Source organism: Linepithema humile, chromosome 7 (assembly GCF_040581485.1).
Source record: "Linepithema humile isolate Giens D197 chromosome 7, Lhum_UNIL_v1.0, whole genome shotgun sequence".
In the NCBI taxonomy this organism is placed as follows: domain Eukaryota; kingdom Metazoa; phylum Arthropoda; class Insecta; order Hymenoptera; family Formicidae; genus Linepithema; species Linepithema humile.
Genome location: NC_090134.1, coordinates 246894 through 269394, shown reverse-complemented (window position 1 = coordinate 269394; position 22501 = coordinate 246894). Strand labels below are relative to the sequence as shown.

The 22501-nt window shown below is 41.0% G+C and overlaps 1 protein-coding gene and 1 long non-coding RNA gene across 4 annotated transcripts in view; one reads left to right on the top strand and one right to left on the bottom strand.

Annotated features, from left to right (window-relative positions):
- Positions 1-759: 759 nt before the first annotated feature.
- Positions 760-22501, top strand: part of Tsp26A (Tetraspanin 26A) — a 106493-nt gene continuing 84751 nt past the window's right edge. The window contains exon 1 of one of the 3 annotated variants that reach the window (XM_012377939.2): positions 760-1473. In XM_012377939.2, coding sequence (XP_012233362.1) covers positions 1384-1473 — 90 coding nt within the window. In that variant the 5' untranslated portion in view covers positions 760-1383. The remainder of the gene's footprint in view (positions 1474-22501) is intronic. The other 2 variants (XM_012377938.2, XM_012377936.2) reach the window with 2 other exon arrangements.
- The window catches only part of LOC137001157 (uncharacterized), a 113030-nt gene continuing 104484 nt past the window's right edge, over positions 13956-22501 (bottom strand). The window contains exon 3 of the long non-coding RNA XR_010891281.1: positions 13956-15873. This is a non-coding gene — a long non-coding RNA (uncharacterized lncRNA). The remainder of the gene's footprint in view (positions 15874-22501) is intronic.

Below are 22501 nucleotides of genomic sequence, written 5' to 3'. Positions count from 1 at the left end.
GTGCGAAACTGCGAAAAAGCACGCAAACAAATGCGAAAAGGGTGTTAACGGAAACGTACCTTAAAGACGAGGAAAAGGATAGAGAAAAAGCGAGCGCGGGAGAGGCGTGTATGGGAAAAGAACAGCAAGGAGATAGAATAAAGCGAACGAGATAGAGGGAAAACGAAGAAGGATGACACTGGACGAGTGAGGGAAAAGTGAGGGAGAAGGGAGTAGAAGGCCACCGAGTGACATGGAAGGACGAGAGAGACAGAACGAACGAGAGGAAACGTAAGGGAGATGGCAGGATCGGCTCTTCTTTTTTTCTCTTGAAAATAAATTTTTGATCAGACAGATTTTTGTAGATTCTGATACTTCACTCTGTTATTTTATAAAAATTTTAGGACGATTTAAATTTACGATTATTTACGATTTAAATAGCGAAGAAGAATTTGTACTATATAAATATATTAGGTGTGTTAAATGTAGTTTTCAAATTATAGAAAATGACAAATAAATTACAATCTTATTTCTAAACTTACGATACTATTCTAAACTAAATCTTACGATACTATTTTTTAACATTTGTATGTTACGAATCAAAATAATCTCTTTGACAACAGCCGAACACGTGCTTTCTCTGTAGGTAACTAGAGCCAGCCCTGAGAGAGGGAGCGATGGATCAAAGGGGGATGCCGTCAAGTAGAGGGAGGGTGATGAACCGAGTGGGGGTCGATCGCACGGAGGAGAATCGTGAGAGAAAGAGAAACCGATGAGGCTACCTAAAGGTGGGAGTGCGAGGTACCGAGCGGCGGTGAAGAGGCGGAGAGTCTGGAAGAGGGGGGCGAATGCAGGGGTGGCGGAGCGCGCAAAGTGCAGCGCGGGGGCAGGCGATGGTCGCGACTTGCTGGCAGTCTCGTTGATCCGGTTGCGAGCAGTGTGCGCCGTGACGTGACAATGGCGGTAGTCGTAATTGCGGAACGGTGCGTTACTGTGATCAGCTGATCGACCGAACCCGAGAGAGAGAGAGAGAGAGAGAGAGAGAGAGAGAGAGAGAGAGAAAAGGAGAGAGAGAGAGAGAGAGAGAGAGGGAGAGAGAGAAAGAGCGCGCGGGCGCTCCGAAAAAGGAACCGAACGAGTGAAAAAGGCTAAAAGGAAGAAGGTCCCTGGCGAACCCATCTCCTTGGCCATGTCGTCGCTCTCGTGATCAGCTCGAAGGTGTGCTCCTCATTCCTCTCGTTGTATGTGAATTATACAGTGTGCCTCCGGCGCCCTATTCCTCCCCCTTCCCCCCTACTCCTCCCTCCCGTCGTCGCCACGCGCGTATATCCGCTCGGTTGTGTTGTGTCTGTGTGGCACGTATGCGTGGGGTTCGCACGACCGGTAGATAAATGTCTCTCAGCCATGCCCGCTGTGCGGAAGTACCGAAGGGATACCAGCGAGGTGAGCTGCTGCCTCAAGTATGTGATCTTTGGATTTAACGTCATGTTCTGGGTAAGTACCGCGCGGAGAGCCGCAGAAGCGACGTCGCACGATGGGTCGAGTCCCGCGAGATTTCGGACGTTACCTCCGAAGTTGTTCGGACGTTGCCCTGATGACGCGCGTTGCTCCGAAAATAATTTTAAATGTCACTCCAAGGAGCTCTCCGACATTTTTACTGTCGAACAAAATATACTTTTATTAACTGCGAACGTTTAAATAAATTTTCGAGGAAGCGACGCTGCTCTTGAATATTAGCCGTCGAGGAAGTTTCTCTCACTTGCGAAGAGATCTTGAACTTCTCAAAATGCTTCGGATGTTGTTATCAAGAAAATTCCGGACACGAATCTTGTTAATGACAAATATTACTCCGACAAAATTTTAAATGTTATGTTCAAGAAGCTCTCCAAAGAAATTATTTACTCCTATAGATCTTAAACTTCACATTTCGCATATTATTACTTAAAAGATTTCAAACGTTTGATTTGTGTGAATAGATCTTGAACATTATTTTTCGAAAAATTGTTGAATTGTTAAAATGGATTCCGAAAACATCTCAAATGTTATCTTTCAAAAGATGACGTTATTGTTACGAAGAAATCTTGCACATAAGCCTTAAATCAAACAATTTTTTATTGTTTGTAAAAAATTTTTGAATAAAATTTTACTATAAAATTGTAAAATTAAAGGAAAATCTTGATAATTATGAACAGTCTACAATGTCTAGTAAACAATGCAGTTCTTATGAGGTCCATTTAATTTTCATGCAAGTTTTACAGAGTCATTTTTAGCTTTCTGCGTCTGAAAAATATTACGTAGACGAATTAAAAACAAAGCAAGGTAAAGTGAAATTTGTGTATTATCTGGTCACTTTTGTTTGCATTGCAATGAAAGTTTATTATCGCGATACAAACTCGTTTTTACGTCCGTATAAAGCATGTCATATTATTTAGTTTAATAATTCTCGCGTGTAATAAAAATAAAAATGTTTATGGATTACGTAAAAATCGTTGTATACGTGTATACGTACAACAATAAAATGCTATAAAAGCAAGAAAACCAACAATAAACACGTACGTATATTTATGAAAACTCAGTATCTAAAATTGTACTACTATCTCGACCCATCGTGCATCGTTGCACTTTGCGTTGCACTTTTTTCAATAATGTTAAAAAAATAAAAAGTAAAACAAAAAGTTGATGGCGCGCGATTTATCGATGTAATCTATCGATTACAATTGTACGAAATGCTCGTCCCGTTTTTCCATAGCTTTGTAAGGCTTTCCTTCCTTCTTGAGGATGAAATCTAGCAGACTGAAATTACACCTGTCACGTCGCGAGCTAGATTCCACATATAATACTATCGAACAGTTAGACAGATATCAATTACGGTGGATGATGGATCTTACACTCAAAGCTCTTATTTGTCGCCAAGAGTCTTTTTGGTCAGGATATGTGAGAAACGCGACACGAAGTTTCATTATACTGTAAATATTGGGCAGCTTTTACTTATATCGAACGAGAGATCGAACAATTTCTCAAGGGTGCAAAACCATATAGCATATAATATAATGTTTAATTCATAGAGGCTGAAAGAAGTGTTGGAGTAACTCAAATAAATCTGTAGAACAGATATAAATATTCTAATTCATACAGTCCTTACAGAATTAGTACTTCTGATCTTGAAATACGATTGAATTAACATGGCATATATCTCGGTTTAACCGCGGCCCTATTACGGCGTGTCGTAATCGTAAATCGAGTCATTTAATGGTAAATATGATAGTTCGACGCTCAGAACGAAATAGCATTCTATATTACGATTTTCTAATAAGAGAAATATAACGCAATGGTACATTTAACATTGCAGCATAAAATAGTGCTGCAGCCGATGCGACGCATAAATACGACCGTCCACTACTGTTTTAATTTATTATGAAACTTTTAAATGAGAGAAGAACGGTGCTTCAAAAGATGAATTTTTTAAATAAACTATTTGTTGGGAAGGAAATTTGTGTGACGAGCAGTTTTCCTTCTTCGTATACTATACTTTTACAGAGAGCACCGCGAATGACCTGCAATGCAGCTCGTGCGCGCCGCGAAGTGTCCCAATTGCGAGTGGACCGCGGTGGCGCTTTGCAGCGCGCACGTGTGTGCGTTAACTATCATATTGCCCAGCGTGAGATGTTCATTGGTAACAGAGTGCATGAGAAGAGGATTCGCACACTTCCTGCGAATTACTTAAGAGTTTTGCGTCTCCTTGCGTGAAAATTTAATCAAAAATAAACTTTTTCCCCTTTTTTTCTATTTCTGTATGTTTTATAATCTTAGTCAATATAGTATTTGCATTTTTCATTATTGACATTTCGATTAGTTTCAATATTCATTAATATTTATTAATCAAAGGGAATAACAAGTCGCATCTTTAATAGCTTTCATATATAAAACTCGCGCGTTTCGACGCGATGTGCGACATTTGCGCTTAAAGGGGATAGCGCGAACCGGTCTCTCGTCAAATGAAGGATTTCGTTTGCGGGATACCACGCGTTGTGCCCGCGTTCCTTTGATTTACGGTCTGTTTGATCGAGCGGCTGTCCGCTCTCGCGGTGGATAACGCGCGCGCGATAGACGGCGATAGATCAATTCCGCGCGCGGACTTGCGCGACAGTACGAGTTGTCGCGTTACGTTGATACAACGTTGTTTACAAATCGTAATTTTATTTTGCACACGCGTGCATTTAGCGCGAAGAGCTCGCGACGCGCGCGTTAATTTACGCGCAGTAAAATAGACGAACTTTAATCTCAGCGAATTTCTAGCTGAATCGTGATTTTCTCGGTGATGTAAGCTTTACGCAACGGCGACGAGACATTAAACGCAAGGCTGAAATCCATTTAAAGTCATTAATGAAAAGATACACACAATAATCTCGGAGTTATATAAAGATCCAAGGATCTCGCATAAATCTGTAAACTGTAAACTGTTATTGTTGTAACTACGAATGTAATTATTCAACCCATTTTCGCTAATTAATGGCAAGTATTGAAATTTCGCACTTTACGAAATTGGATGGATGTGAAAAATGCAGGAACGAGGGCTACACCGCATTCCAAACCGACTGTTCTTGGTTTGAAAATAACAGCACGATAATGAACTCTGTGCGAGCTTATTTCACCGGGACGGATTAAAGGTATTATTGATTTTCTTGTAGCCAGGCGGCGAGCGGGATTTTCGCGAAATGTAGCATTGGCCTAGTGATATGTGGAGAGTTCTTCCTGCCAGGCACTCCGCGTAATTAAATAGCGGTCGTGTTAGGAAAGCTCATCTTGTGCGATCTATTTCACGATTTGCGATAGAACATATGAAAAATAATATTACTTGCATCGATACTACGTTCAACGTTTTGAGCGCGGTATGTTGAAATAAATTAATTGGGAGTTGCCGTTCGTAAAATAATGCGTGTATGAAAATAATAGTCCACATTGAACAAAGAAATTAATAATATAAAAAGGATTAAATAATAATTAATTTAAAATAATAACCGCAAGTCTAAATGACAAGCTGTTTGAAAGCCATCTCCGCGCAATATCTATTCTTCATTAATATAAAAAATAGTAAGCGTGTTTATTCGCTGGAAAAGTGTTGCATTAACATCTGGACTTGTATAATGTACCGTGTGGCCGCGGGAAAATCCATGAAACCGGTCGAATCACGATACTCGACCGACTTTGGGCTAATAAAAGTCGCAACTTCGGCAATACAGTCCTGATATTCTTTCGACGAACTTGCAAACATTCGCGAAAGCGCCAAGTTTCGTAGTTTGGAAGTCGTGGCGAGTTAACCCCGCGACTACCAGTGTTCTTCTGTCTATATACAGTGCGGAATGAAAAGGAGAGAAGAAACTAAAGAGAGATAGAAAGAAAGAGATTTTGGAGGGAAACGCGCGTTTCGCGGAACGCTAAGCCCCGTGAAATTTTTATGCGTCGCTGAAAAATAATAACGACCGTTGCGCAAATAATTTCATCGCAAAGTTTTTCCGCGGGCGGAAAGGTTTTCCTTCGAGCGGAAATCCGAGCGCGCTGTGCTGTTCGTAAAGTTGGCGCGCGGAAAATGAAATATCGCGCGAAACATTTATGGCTTGTCGGACGAGCATCTCCGAGATCATTCGCAACCCTGTAACAAACTCGTAATGTAATTTTCCGCGCGCTCACCTTTTTCGCTTTGAGAAAAACATTTTTTTTTTTTTTTTTCCTGTGATTTAAAGCACCGCCGGTTATCGTCGACGGTCGTCTGGCACTATTTGCATCTCCAATTTAAAGTCGTGATTCCATATTGATGCAGTCAGTGCGCTTATCGCGTATACACAGATGGTCCAGTTCGCTTGAATTAATAATAGCTATTTCAAATTTCAATGGCTAGTTTCGATATTTGTTTCTGAACAAATGAAGGGAGAAACAAGTTATTTCATTGTTCGCATTTATCACGTATCGCTCGAAAAATGAAAATAATCTGTGTAAGAGGTGGGATACAATATTATTTGAACGTTTATTACGTTTATTTCGTTTATCACATTGTTTCAAAACTGAAAATTATTAATCTAAATTACAGATTAAATATAGCTCACACAATTATTTCTACTTTTTTTTTACTAATGTTAAGATGTATAATTCCGAAAAGGAATGTTTAATTAAACTTTAATTTAAAAAAGGTTGATTCTAAAATCTTATTTTATTTTCAATGTTTACTCAATTTCGATTAAGCAGCTGTTTTTTTTTATTTTTTAAAATAAAATATCAAATCCAATTATTAAAATATTCCAGAAAGAATTTGTGAATAAAAGTGGCAATTATATTAATTAAAGCTGGACTCTATAGATTGACTAAAAAATCCGTAGACGATGTTCATCAGTCGGGGACATTCTGCATTAAAATGTCACGACTTCGGGAGCTACGGGTTAATCGCTCGTACTCGACTCGAAAGGAATCCGGCCGCAGGATCGGCATATTTCACGAACCGAATCCGTTCACCGCGCTTTCTGCATGGCTGCCCTCGAACAGATGATTGGCCTTGCTAGCTGACGATGACTCCGAACCGGACGGTACATACACTGCCGCTTTACACGTCACTCCCGTGCACGTGAACGACCGCGAGGCACACACTAGCGTGCGTGTTCTATGTGATTCCGTAGGTGCCCGACCACACGAAACCTCGCCAATACTGCTCTTCGCGAAAACGTTAGCCTATCCTTTCTCGTGTCGCTCCTGACTTTAAGGAATAATAAAATTTACACTTTTTCATCCTTCCCTCATAAAGATCTACGATATAATTACATTATATATTATGAACGTTACTATTACATCCGTTATTTGCATCCGAAAAATAGAAGGAAATAAACTATCAGTTTTAATTTATATCGATGTAATCAGGAAAATGAAACGCGATAACTGTAATTTTATATCTGCAATGTGTATATTTTTAAATGAAAACTGTAAGAGCACCAAGGAAGAAGGATCAATGTTATTCTATGAACATTTAAAGAGTATGTATAAAACTCGAAAAGTTTCTAATTTTTTAAAGGATAAAGACCAAATATATTTTTTAAATTAATTTTCTGAATTCTTAGCAGCACTGTCTAAAAAGGCCTTAAATCCAACTTTCTTGCCGACTTTCCTCCTTCATCCTATAGTCTCCCTTGCCTCCCCCTTGCCGCCCCTTCGTCGCCGTCGGCGGCGTTTGAGGAATCTCATTACAAAAGTTGCTCGTACAACCGGTTTCTAACCAGTGCAACCGGCCACCATGCCACAGAGATTCGAGGAGAGGGATGTGGACGCGATTTCTCATTCGGCACGTCTTTACCTGCTAGAACGGATGAACTTCCGGTAATGGGGAACGGATAGGGAGGAACGTGCACGTAGAGTTTCCAGGGAGATTTCTAGATGTACATACGACTAGACGTACAGAGCGACGTTCGTCGATTCGCCTCGGGCTTTGCGGTCGAGCGACAATATCGGGTGATTCGACTCGTTTTGCGGTTTCACGCGGTGGACGCGGATTTTTCGGTGTGATTTTTCCTGTCTTCGTTGACAACGCGGGGAATCCTGTAAAACGCGCTGATGACTACAACATGTTCGTGTTCGAACAAAATTTTAGCGACTTGTTCGATAAATCGCGGCAAGTTTTATTTTCAATTAAATTACTGAAAAACTGGCGTTCGTACATTTGTTCTTTTTTAGAAAAAAAAGAGGCATAAAAATAGCCGAAAGTGATCAAAGGATTTGCCATTAAATTAAAAGAACATTCCGCATTTCTTGTAAATTAATTCTTTAAAGCAGATAAAGAGATGAGATAGGATAAAGGAATATAATATCCCCGAGGTATTCCACGTCTTAGCGATGCAATCGCAACCGAAGACTCACCACGGAGGAGAACTATGTCACAAGTGTGTGCGAAAGACATCGTTAAAGCAGTTTTGCTCCATCGGTTGGTACTTGAATAGAATCGTTGAGAGAACACATTCTCTCTCGTGCGCTCGCGCGGTTCTTTACAAAATTCTCTCCAAGAACTTTAAGATAACTTCTTCGTCGATATTTCTCAAGTCGCTGCGTCGCGTGTGCAGCCGCAGAAGTAGAAGTCGTCTTGCGGAAGCTCGACATACAGACTGTATTAACCTTTAAATAACGTCGCCGAGCTCTCTTTACGAATAAAGTAGCGAGCGCGTTGCAACAAAGATCGTTAACAGTACAAGTAAATCTTATTTGCGTTAATTATAAAGCATATATCGATGTCTAATTGTTAGCATAGCACGCATTTGAATCGAATTGAGATTGTCAATAATTCTGTTTTGCAGTCTAGAGTTAATTGAGCGAAATTGAGTCTCTTGTTAATACTATAAATAAATCAAATTATTGGCGTGCTGCAGGTATGAACAACAAGGAGCATAAACATATTAATGTCAATGTTAGCAATTACTAGGAATATTATTTGCACGTCTGATGAATTAATTAAATGCGCTTAATTCAATTAATGTAAAGGTAAATGCTTCCACGATATGCGTCGCAATATACGTATGCATTATCCGCTTTGCTTACGGTGAGTACATTTTTTAAATGCGACTAAAACAAAAGAGAAAAGCGGAAAATTGAAAATGTCTTTATATACGATTAAAGTACAGTCAATAAAAAATTTATATTTCATTATTTTTCATTTTCGACATTTAACAGGAATTTGTCATTGTATAATTTACAATTCTGAATCTTGAAAATTAAATTCAGCGGAATGATATTGATTGCAATTGACAATATGTACGATGGCTAATATGAATCGTACGAAGCGTTTTATCGTTTGACAAAATTGCGAGAAGGAAGTACGGCTGAATTCGGAAAGACAAAGCACGTATTTCGGATATGTGGAGTGAACGAACGACTACTGATGGCGGAGCGCAGCCAAGAAGTCTTTTGGGAGGCAGCGTAGAATAAGATAATGGCATTTGAAGGGATGTGCGATGCATTGAAACGGAACGTCACGATGGTGGTGGTTGTTCGCGCGCTTTGCCGGAATCGCGAACATCAAAGGCTACCGGTCGTACGCAATGGCACAAAGGTGCACATACGACCGCATCGCGGCATTCGGAATAGTTCGCAATGCAGGCCGAATGCAAAGCGACTACACACTCTCTCCCTCTCTCTCTCTTTCTCTCTCTCTCTCTCTCCCTTCGTCCCGTCCCGTTCCGGAATTATGTTAATGTTAAGTGAAGATGGCCTCAAAGCGCGGAGTCCGCAAAACGACATGATGTAGTCAGCTCGCTTCGACAAGACTGTTATCTATGTCTGTTATGTAGTAGGGAAAATGCAGAAGTATGCAGTTGAAGGATTCTATGCGACAGTTCTATGTGTTCTATCTGATCTTATTCTTTCGGAAAACAGCACAACATTGATCTTAATTTACTCATTTAAATAAACCAATTCAAATCCTTCAAATAAAGCGTTCAATCAGCTGATGAATCTAAATAAGTAAAAATGAACGAGAAACAAACTTTGGCGAATCTTATTATAAATGTAAGCATTATTATATGATATATCAAATTAATATTAAATTTAGATATCATAATTGAACACGGCGAAGTTGCGCGGCGGCATAAAAATTAAAAAGACCGCCGCACAGCGATTATCCGCCCTCCGGTGCAACTTTGATAAAGAATGCACCGAAGTTACGGATGCAGAGTGTGGGGTAGGCGAGATGCTTAACAAGCGGCTACTCGGGGAACAATTTTAAGAATTAAACTTCTTCCCGAGACTCTTCCAGCCGGTCTCCGCAATTCACCGGGGAAAAAGAGGGGGGGGGGGGCTCTTTGTAATCTTATCTCACCGGTGTAACGCGCGCTCGCGTTACACCGCCGACGCCGAGATTATTAAAATGAACTCCCGGGCTTTAACTCCGCCGGGCCGGCCGCCGTCGCCCCCCGCCGGTCGTCGTTACTTTCCAAGTCCGATGAGAACTTTAACAGGTGGGCGATACGCGCCCTTGACGCGCCTTCTCGTCGGCTTTTACACGAGTGCTCCTCTTTTCGTAAGCAACTCGACTTTTATCGACGTACAACAAGTAAGCAGGCAATTAGTTATTAATTGAACATTGTTGTTCCGAAAACTTGTCGTACGCGTAAAAATATCGTTCTTCACCAAGTTTTAAGAACACCTAACTCGGACTTGTTATGATCGAGTATCTTGTTGAGGTGAATTCCAGTCTCGTTTGTCTTTTGAAATTTGCAGATCACGTTGTACATCTTTCTCCAAAAGAAAATATATAGCGTGGGGTGATATTTTATCGCGGAGAGAACGGGACTAGAAGAGAGTATTCATAAATTTTATCCCCACAGAAGTAGAAATAATAAAATGTAATACGTATTTTTGTTTTGGAGAAAATCGAGTATGTAAAACAGAAGTAAAAGCGAATATTCGTTACGACGCGTATTAGGCAGTCTAATATACAGCACGTCGTCTCGATACGTTTCGTTTTTTTCGTCTCGACGCGCTCTTTAAATTCCTCAGTCTGTTCTCTCTCGATACGTTCTCTCCATCAATGTGTCAGTATTAGCTTGATAATATCTCTGAAAATCAAAGGCTGCGTAAACCTATGCGTACGACTAGATTTCTATATTAAAAATATAACTAAACGCTTACTGTCTTTTTAACTATTGGAAGAACTATATAATTTTATATCGCAAATATTAGATCACTCCCAAGTACAGCGTTACTCGCTGCTGCCCCATGAAGTGTAAAGAATGAAATATATTCGCTCGAAACGGGACGACGATGTTGGACGGACTGCATTATACGCGACTCGGAGATGCGGCCGATAGAATTGTAGCTGAAGCGACGTTAAAAGCTTTCAATTACCATGCGGCTAACTGTGTCGGCTGACTTTATACCGATCGTTACGCCGATTATGCTCGGCGATAATACTTTTTATCATACGTGAGCGAGCGAACACCGTGCACATAGTCATCGTGCGGTATAATTTGCCGAAAGCATAAATGCCCGCGTTAATGGCGTGCGCGCGATGGTTTATCACGCGCGCGTAGTATATACACGCTGAAACTTCGCTTTCGACGGCCACTCGTAAAGCTCGTAGTCTACAACGACGGCGAGATATATCTGCCATTTGGAAGCACGTGTAAGCGTAATTCCTATTTTTAGGTACGAACCCGCGCTTGTTGCACCCCGCCGTGATTTACATTCTTTTATTGCTGCTCCACCACAAATCTGTTCGTGGTTACGTATTGCTTGCTCGAGCGCGAATCTCACCTCGCTTGGATGCCATTCGATTGAAAAAAGGGGGAGAAAAAAAAAAAACACCGATGATTGGGTTAAATTTATTCGATGTTGTGTGCTTCGCGCTGAAAGTCGTTTCAATCGTAGATTCCTCGAAGTCATTTTTTTTTCTTGCGAAAAACATCGAGAGGCCTCGCAATTTATCGCAATTTGCCGAAGTTCAAGAAACAGCGAAGGACAGCAGAATCTGTGTCGATTTAAATCTTATTTTATCGTGTCCTCGGCAACATTCATCGCGCGGGATAATGAGAGATGCTAATTAACAACGGAAATAAAGATTGTATGCATATGTCGGTGTATGCGAACGCGGTACAATGCGACTCGAATGAATATTACGCAGAGACAAGCTGTAACGTCGATTCGCTTTCTAATCATTACGTAACCCGGTCACAAACATGATGCAGTTACGGTATAGTTGTTGTCCGACACATCGAAATCGTGACAATGTATTGTGATTTTGGGTACAATGTATGTTGTGATTTTTTAATTATAATTCGATGAAATAAATTCGGTTGCAAATTTATTGCTAATTTACGTCGCATAAGAATCGTAATTAAAATAAGACATTTTGTACTTTTTTAATTAATACAAAATATATGTTAAATAAAATAGAATGCTCCTAGAATTTTGTCGTAAATATCATAAATTTAAATTTGCACAACGTTCGCAATTGGATTAAACAGTTTCAATAAAAAAATTTGAATCGCGAAATGTATAGATACAAGCAGTACTCTTGCATTTCCTCTCCTTCTCGAGGAAGTAGAACGATTCGTTTCCTGCTGCGCTTATACGTGCGTTTTCATTCGATTTACCGTGGGGAGAGAATAACGCCGTTCGATCATCTGCGCCGGTCGGTCAATTTGCGTCTCTATTAATGCCTTCCGGCTAAATAACGAGCCAAAGTGACATGCTCGCGAGCGCACGCGAATTAACGGCGACGCTACAGGAGTACATTTTGCTACAGCGCCAAAATATTTCGCGATAATTATTATCCGCGCGAAACCCGATAGCGCGCGAATTATTATATTGCGGCAAACGCTCGCGTTTACATTATTGCCGATCGGCAACTAATTACGGTCATTAATTTCCAATCGACGTCGAGGGCCGTCACCGCCGAGAAATTAGCAGCGTCACTAATTGATCACGCAGAAATGCGTTATCTCTGCATTAATTATTAAATTGTATCGTTAATCACAGAAATTATTCGCGGCATTTATATTATTCGACAAAAATGAAAACAAATAAATTAGGAATTTCAGCGGAATTTCTACCTTTGCGTCGACTCAAATTCCTTTTAATTGCGAATAATATATCTAAAAGGTTTTTTAATTAAAATTTAAAACTTTATAGGCTATGTATGTATAACACGAGGAATAATTTCGCGATCTATTATTCAGCTGACGTCACGGATACAAATCTGTACAACTTGAACTATATACATAGTGTATAACTGGTGGTGTGCAACTACGATACTCTGTCGACAAATCGCATGAACAGCCCGGAGTGTTTCGGTTTACGTTCTGCATTAACTCCCCTCATTAATATTCTCTATACACACACACACACACGCGCGCGCGCATATATATATATATATATATATATATATATAATAATTTTAGCGAATTATTGCCGCATGTGATATTGTCGCCAAGTGCTCAAAATTTCAATATCGAAATTCCGCACGGCGTAATGCACGGCGAACGCGTTAAATGTATCGTTGCGAACGCTCGGCAGGGTGAAAACACGCGGCTAAAATATCGAGTGTATTTCACCAACGGTGTAATCCACAAACAGAAGGATCTCCGTGCGTGTGCATCCACCGAAGTGCATTGTTAGCGCGCATCGAATATAGCCTCGCTCAAAAACCGACTCCTTCGTCTCTTAGCTAAATTGCCTTGTTCAGACCAAGAGCCGCTTCCGTCGCGACCGTTTGTCTCGTGGCTACGGATTAAGAGATTTCCGCACAAAATGCATCTTGTTGCCGGGGCTGCAATGCCATTTATATTCCCGTACAAATACATTTGCTGTATAATTGTCATCGTTGAGTATACAATGGCGCAGCTGATAAATTGATTCATATTTTGTAATATATTATGATATTATAATATTTTCATCTTAATAAAAGAAAATTGTAAATATGTCTCTTCTTTTTCACTATTTTTACTTTGTGTCATGCACAAAATCAATATGGTTTGCTCTCTATGGAATGTAGAAAATAACTATTCGATTCTAATGTGCAGATTTTCTAATAAATAGATACGAGCGCGTTCAGCGTCTCGTCTCCGTTTATATTGACCATACTTCGTCTTTATTGCGGCGTGACGAACGTGAAACTGGACGGTGGAAAATCGCTCGTCCTCCACTCGGACTTTATTTGTTTGAAAGCCGGCCTGTCGTGTTGCCACAACAGTTGCGAGCAAGCTCACGAGAGATACAGAGAGCCGAAGGGTTCGATAACCTTCCTCGCTTCGTCGTGACTCACACGGCCAAATAAGTGCAATGACGTGAGTGCGTGCGTGCGTGCGTGCGTGCGTGCGTGCGTGCGTACGTAGGTGCGTGCGTGAAACACACCCGTCTTCCGGCCACCGGAAAATATCATGAAGAACATTATTACACCGTGACCCTACCCACCCGCCCTCGCTCACAAATGCATCCTAAACGCATTTCCCACCAAGGTAATCCCTTTGTCCCGATTACTTCGGCGGAAGCCTTTGATCTGCGAGATGAACGGCGTGACGCAACAAACGCTGCGTGCCGTCATTGCGACGACGACGATGACGACGACGACGACGACGACGACGACGACAATGATGATAGGGTAGGATGCTAATGCCCCGATTATTATGCGCGAGTGAAGCCGGAGTGGATTTGGCCCAAGAAATGACACGCATAATTGCCATCGTAAGAACTGCACCTGTTCGCTATAATGCCTTCCCGATTCTTGTGATATAACGATTCAAAATGTTTAATGAAAAAAATGCGTCAATTTAAATTCTATCTCGTTTTTCACAAATAAGAATTTCCGAAAATATAGCTTTACTTTTGTGTTTAATGAAATTTTCTATTCCTTTCCTTCTATGCTCTTCAATTTATAAAAATTATGCTGTGGAATGAAATTGACATTTTCAGTGTCAAAACTGAAAGTTCTAATTCCATCGTAAAATAGGGAAAAATATATACACATAAGGGGTGAAAAGGATACAATTCCTTCCTTGGTAATAATATGCAACTAAAGCAAAGATATGTCTGCAAACATGATAATAGTCAATCCACTTTTATATCAGATGGTCGGAGACATCCTATATATTTTTTCCTGATGAAACTTTTGAAACGAGTTTGCTGACTGAAGCGACTTGTTTTTGTAGCGAACCTCTTCCTAATCCAGAGATGGCTGAGTTTTACGGAATCGAGGATTTCGTTTATTTTTATCTCATCAGACTGATCGATTTATATTCTCCTCCGAAAATTATTTTTCATCATTTTCGAAAAAAATATAAGTATTTCGGTCGTATAAAAAAAACAACGCTTCGTGGAAAATTCATAGCATTTCGAATAAAATAAAAAAAATAAAAATATGAACAAATTGTACGAATTTAATGCTGAAATGTTTTTCGCCGGGAACAGTCTGGAAACGTTTCCTGCCCGACGTAAACTTGGTCGAGACGTAATGGAATCTCATCGCTCTAGTCGCGACATAAAAGCGCACGGGCACTTTCGTGATCCATTCGAGATGAGTGGGGAGGGCATAAAAAGGATAAATCGATACGCCGAATTACCATACTCTTAAGACGTTTACGTCTTGCCGTTCTTGTTCGACAGTATCCACTACACACTCGGTAATCCAATATTCATGAAAGCCGGATGTATACATTTTAGCTTCGGTAATAAAACAACAGTGAAATATGAATGCTCGTCGCCGGCCAATCTTTCTCCATCCGGTGGACGCGGAACGTCATCTCAAACGGTGCCTAACGATCGATCGACGATTTTATTAACACACAACGCGTCGTTAGGGTCGTAATTGGATATTCGATCTTCCGTGAACGTCACGTGTCGACATACCTCTCCGTAATCCGATGGACATACATATATGCATCGGTAATTTACGCTGAGCCTCGTTATTATACGGATGGTGAGGGCAGGTTGGGAGGGCGGAGGGAGGAGCGGTATCTCTCATCTTAATTAATATTGTGTTTACCACTCGCGATATAGTTATCATGGCGCGACTTTACATCGTTATTAGACTTTAATGGAAAGCGTGGGCGACAGATTTTCATCGGCGGCGGTGACGACACTGACCGCGTGTGACGACAATAACTAAATGGCGGGCTCTTCCCGCCACCTCAGCAGTCGGCCGACCTTTTATCACGCAAGTGCGCTCCGCTCATAAGTAGGTCAGGTCAGGTATGGTAGGGCTGGATGCGACGCGCTCGGACGCGCAAGGAGGGTAAGTGCACTTACGTTGTTCTTGCATCCTCGCGTCCTCAATTGTTGATGCTCCGGGCCGGCTGCTGAGTGCCGCGGACGGGATTCACAAAGGAATCCCGTCCTTTAGCATCAGCGGGGGTGGGGTCTTGTTCAGCGATTTTCCTGAAAGAATGACATTTCATGTACGATGATGTAATTTGGTGACGCCTGCCTATCTCCAATAACGGACGGAAATGGAACATTTCTACAACTCGCTCTAAAACTCGTTCCTTTGAATAGCCCTTATCGATAATCAGTGAGAGGATCGATTCAGAAATGGTGAAATGGAGGTATATTGTGGAGAATGGTCCACTAATGGCTGCATTAAAAAAAAACCTTTCAATTTTCATAGCTAATAATTCACGAAAGCTACTTTTGTGAATTTTGATCTCTATATTTGTGTATTATAGAACTTTTGCGTATCTCTCTCTCTCTCTTCTCATTAATTTATATTTATTTCAGAAAATCAGAAAAATCTAATATATTTTACACAAGCTGATTTATAATTTTTGTCACATAAGTAGTTCTGTTTCTAATATTCTCTTTATGTACAACAATTTAATCTAGAGAAGTAAAATTAAACTTTCAAGCTTGAGATTCAAGCTTGATATTACGAATGATAGTATTCATACGGATTAGATTGCTCAAACTCCAGTATTAATTAACCATATTTATCTTATTAATTACTTAATTATATTATGAAAAAGATAAACTCGGTACATCATTCCATTTAAATTTATTCGCTTTTGGAGTGTACGCTGTACTCCACCGGTACTCTTCTTCGCGTTTTACGCCTGCATGATTGTATTGCGTTACGCACAATACCATTTCATCGACCCTATTGTTTCATCTTGGCGCATCACGTTAGTCCCGAACCCCTTAACGCAAATTTCGCTTCCCTCCGTTTCAGCGTAGCCTATGCGTATCTCTGCGTCACCCCTGCGCTAACATGTTATCGACAACGCGCAGATGAGCACGGAATAGTTTTCGACGTCACGTAAACAACAACCGATTAATATCTGCAGTCCCGCTGGCATCCGGTCCCGCTGAATGAGAAAAAATTTGAAACACATATGGAATTGCCAATTATTATGACATAATACAACCGTGTTGTAAAACAAAACAAAAAACAGAGAACAGATCTTTTTTTTAATCTTTTTGCAGATTTTTAAATATTAAAAAAAAATAATATTTCAGGTTGTTATTTTGCGACAATGCATTTTCAAACGGTTGTCCCATTTTTCGAATTTGTGGATTACAATTTTTCGGGGCTCCGCACGTCCACCGTTTTTCCTCCCCACTTCTCGTTCATCGTTTGGCTAGTTTAGTCACATGTCGTGTTATTTGCCCAGGATCGGCTCGCAGGTGGTACACGACATCGCGCGTCACGTTGTCGTCCGAGTTATCGGCAAACTGCTTGTTTCGAGCAGTTCCCTGCCGGCATCACTCGCGCGTACCTGCTCTCCCTCGGCCAATTTGCATTGGTAAATTCATGCCGTGGGCTAACAAAGCGCTTTTCATCCAACTGGACAGTACGCGTGTACACCTACGTATGTACCCATCATGCGGTATCTCTGAAAGGAGGAGGTAGAGACTAGCATCGTAAAATCTATGTCACATAGTTGCGACCGCTCGAGTGATTTGGAATGTTCTCTCGACAGATCCATTACGAGCTATTAAACTGCAATAACGAGACAATAATTCGACTATCTGCTTACTAAAATATCTCTTCATAAAAGTATAAATTGGTAACATGCAAACAAAATTAATCGTCAGAATTGTCACGCTAGAAGTGACTTCCTTTTTAGTTAGATGTATTATAAGAATTTACATAGATGTATGGAATGGCGTGTAAAAACTAGAGAATATGTGAACAACTCAGAAAAGCTACAATATTTGATCACGCATGATATTAAAAAGATTTTTAAATACTGTAATATTTTTGGAAAGGTTTTTATATTTTTTTATGTACATTTTTAAACAATGAAGATCTCGTATATCTCCATTTAAATACTTGCTGTTTTATGCAAATATCAAGTATACAAAATTAAATATTTGAAAGAATATTTTTTCAAATTATCTCCGTTTAATTAATTTTTCCGGATCTCTGAATTCTCCAATTTTTCCTGTTGTAAATAAAGCACCGCTTTTAATCCCTTTGCAAAATGTACGCTTGTAAAAATTTTAGCTCATCGACATTATTAGAAAATATTTATAATTTTAGCAGAGATGGAGAGAGAGAGAGAGAGAGTGTGTGTGTGTGTGTGTGTGTGTGTGTGGGCGAGTGAGAGGAAAGAGCGGGATATTTACGCGCGAAAATTTCTGTTCCCCAAATGCGTAATACTTATGTGAAATAATATACACGGCCGAGATAATCGAGCGCAAAGCTAATGGATGTTCCGATAATCGAACCCTCGGTTAATGGCTATTCGAATAATCGAGATTCTATCTGCGTAGACCATGTTAAAGTACTCTATATCCTGTTCTACGCTGATTTACTTAAACCATCGACTTTGCCCACTATTGCGACCTACATACTGAAACGCAGTAATCTCGAATACATGCTTCTCCACGCTGCGCACACTGGCGACATATTACACGTTGACATTAATGATAAAATAACGTTTACAAGGACCGAGCGAGGCCTTTATCTCAAGTCGTGCGAAACACTTCCTCAATACTTTGCACATTAAAAATGTTGGAAATATGAATAAATATTCCAAGTTTCGCAAAAGTCGTGGATATCATTCGTAACTTGCGTTCTGTTTTGCATTCAACGAATAACAATCCAGTTATGAATCTAATTAGCATTCTATACAAGGCGATCCAGTACAGTGAAAGAGTAGATTTCTTATTTAAATCTACGACATAAATTTTAATATTGAAACATGCCAAGATTCAAATTCGTTTTAAAAACATGGAAATTATATATTGCAAAGCTTTCCGCGGCATTACAACATATAATTTTGTTCACTCTTTTAAAATATGGGTTGGAGAATATCTGGAAATAAGTTTTTCGATTACATTCGCGCAAGTTTTTCGATTATATCTTTCTGTCTCGAACAACAATAGCTTGCGGAAAATACGCACCGCTGCTGACACTCTGCGGAAGTATCGAAGCCGTCGCCACGTCGTGGCACCCGGGCTTTTATGAAATCTCTACTCTGGTTGGAGATTGGGCCTGGCAGCGGTGTTCAATTTCGTGCAGACGTTAACTTTTACACCACGAAATTGTAAATACATTTGAGAACCTCGTGGACCGCGATAACGCGACACGACGCAATGTCGCGCGCGGTTAAAGTCGGCTTAATTGCGTCCCAGGAGATTTATCGCGAAAGTAGCGTCTTTTCCGTTCGTTCGGTCTTTCCCGACCCTCCTCCCTTATCGAGACGCGGTTTGACTGCAAATTTCGCGCGGGGAAGCGAGGGAGAGTCGAGGGGTCAACCCCCTAATATTGTCGGAAGGGTAAGAGACACTTTGTCCTTACCTATTACCCCGAACAGATTTCCTTACCATATAAATAAAAGTGCGGAGTGTACGACAAACACCACGAAAATCGACAAATACATTGTCGAATAAATCCCCCATCGAATAAATTCCTTTGTAAAATCAGTGATTCGATTTTTTTTTATCTGCTTTTAGGAAATTAACCGTATGAATAATTAAAAAATCTAAAGTGTTATACATTCAATGCGAAGTATTATTCTCAATATTAAGTAAACGCAAACTGTTCTCGTTACGACGTGAGAGTATTTCGCCAACGCAAATAGCAGAAATGATTAATCTCGTTGAAAGGCATGTGGGCGAGCTTTATTGGAACAAGGGTAAATTTTGCAGCAGTAAGACAGGCTTTTTCTCCATTGCACGATGCGATTAGGTCGATTGACCTGCTCTCTATCGCGAAGATCAAGTGGGCGTATCGTGTCTCGGTCTATCTACATCGTTGAAAATCGTCGTCGTTCCGGCGATGAATCACAAGTTGGCAGAGAACGGACAATTGTCGTCAATGAGATTGCTACATCAGATCGCCTGCGCGAGCTCACGATAGCGCTTCCTCATTTTGCGTTCATTTCGCAGACAAAAGTCACACGAAAAGTTAAATCTGTATTTATAGAAATCGTCTTGTAATAATCAAATACTTTATATATAACGTATCTCTTATTTCTCTCCGCGTGTTCAGACCGTATTATTAAAATTACAAAAAAGCGACCGTTTCTTGGGCGCGAATGAAGATCGTCAGAATTCTTGAGCGCGATCGCGAGACGCTGCATATCGTTAAATACGTCGGATAATTCGGGCGTCGTGCATAATTCTTCGATGGCGAATACACGTCGGAGATATCTCCCCATCTCTCTCCCGACGGAAGCAGAAGAAGAAGAAGCAGAAGAAGAAGAAGAAGAAGAAGCGCGCAGAAGCAGAAGAAGAAGAAGTAGCAAGCAACTTCTCGGAGGTGGCTGACACTCGAGATGCTCCATTTCTTGGCTCGGTTTTCTACGTCGACGAGCCTCGTTAAACTCCCATTGGGCCCGTTCCAGCTTCCGGTGCGGCGCAAAAATGACGCGATTCGCGTGTGTGTACGAGATCTTTCTCCTTTTCTCTCTCTCTCTCTCTCTCCTTCTCTCCATCTCCTTTCGTTCTGTTATTCGAGATACATATCACATCCACACGTAAGCACGCCTTTCGGTAGTTATACGACGCGTCGTCTCGGCGTAGCGCGGCAAAGTTGCAGCCGCGGCACGTAAGGATGTTTCTCTCGCGTACAAGCGCAACTACTACCTATTTTGCATTCGCCGCTACGGCTGTTTTACTGCGTGAAAGTTGACACATTAGTCAGAAGCACTTGGATGCCGGCAATCGTTTACGATATGATACATTAGTCGCAGCCAGACGCGCCGGGAATTATTCATATGACGTAATTTTGTGCAATTAAAGTTGCCTCTTTTCTCGCCATTAACTCGTCTAGTGAGATTTATTGGACTTTGTACGCTAATAATTTTGGCAATCCTTCAGCTCAAAGCCAGATGATTAAATGTTTGTAGTTAAACATATTTGTAAGAAGGAAAAACAAAACATATCGTGCGAAATTGATTGTAAAACATTAAATGTTAAAATCGCGCGTACTGATTTCTGATAACTTGATTAATCAGTTATTAGGATACAATCGCGAAAATCGTCGATCACTGACCAACATCCGAAAGCCAATACTCGCCGGTATTACAACGTGCACGTTACCGTCGTAATTTAATATCCACGTAGTTTCCTTGTTGATTAAAACTTCGATAATGGTCGCGGCATCACCGATACTCACTCACTGTAACTTCGATACGTAGTGCACTCGCCAAAGTTTCGATACGTAGTAATACTGATGTAATACCACGTCGTTAAACTGCATTTCTCTCCCTTTGGTTAACCGCGTGCGCTGCGATTGAATTTAGTTCGTAGGGATCGCGCACAGATATACACGTGCACGCACGTAATTCGTAATACGTCGACGCGGTGGATATCTTTGTCGTTATTTCACCCACAAGAGAATAGAGCGTTATCAGGGCAATATTACGCGGCTTATTCGGCCGAAATTCGTCGTTTTATCCTATATAACTGCGCAAATAATTCACTCAATACGCGCAATCTTATATTTATCGTTTATTTCGATATCGCGTAAATACCGTGGGTGCGTGCGTTAGAAAAATGCGGAGCAAGAGGACGAAAGGAGAGAAAATATATATTTCGATCCGCGTAAAGTTCATAGCTGAAGTTGTGTTTTATATCAATATTATGTCAGTACGCATCGTATAATGTATAATATCGCGGCGTGCTGTAACGAATATTGCAGTTTCCGCAAACGTATCGGCGGCCCAGCCACGCTCGTGCGGCACGTGTTTTGCCTTTCCCGCGTATTACGAGAACATTATTTTTCCCCATGCTGGCCAATGTTTCTTACAATTTCCCGCATACGTAACGATACGGCGATTGTTATCGAAAAACAGGGCTTCGTATGGTAACACAATGCCGTAAATGTTTTCCTCGTGGAAAAGCGGAAAAATACAGCAAGGCGAGCACAATTGCTGCGATCGCACAATCGAGGCGCGGTATATTGTAATCAGAGTGACACAAAAGGCGTTTTATTTTCTATATGCATATAGGTTGCACATATATCGCACAAAATGTGTTTGAGATGTCGGTTTCGCGAACGCGTTTCGCTCTTATTGAGTTTTTGTCGCGTTTGAGCAATCTCGCGCGAAACCAGTTCAAGACACATAACTCGATCAGTCGTCGCGGTGAGCGCGCGCAGTGCGGCGTGAGAAAAAGCGACGGTTGACAGTTATGCAGACCGCGGTGTTTCCGCGGCGTGGGAATATCAAGTGCGTCTATGAAGTTGCGAAGGGGTTGTGTTGCCTGAAATACGGCACCGAGGCGCGTTACTCATTGGCCAACTGGCGCAAATTGGTATCGACGCGTCCCGGTAATTTCCCAGGGGCATTAACCTATAACTTACGAGGTGGTAATACTACGTGAAATCCTGACGAAGAGATTCCCGCCGCTCTTCCGTCACGTACGGTAATTTACATCTTCCACGTGGCGTCGCCGCCGCTAGTAGGATAATACGCGAAGCGACGAAGCCACGGAACGAGAGAAGCGCACGCGGCGAGTCGGAAAAATGAACATTGACTGCTTACTGCGATAAGTATTCTTACTCTCGTCCGATATTTTTAAATCCATTCTTAAATCTGCGCGACTCTTGAGACTTTTA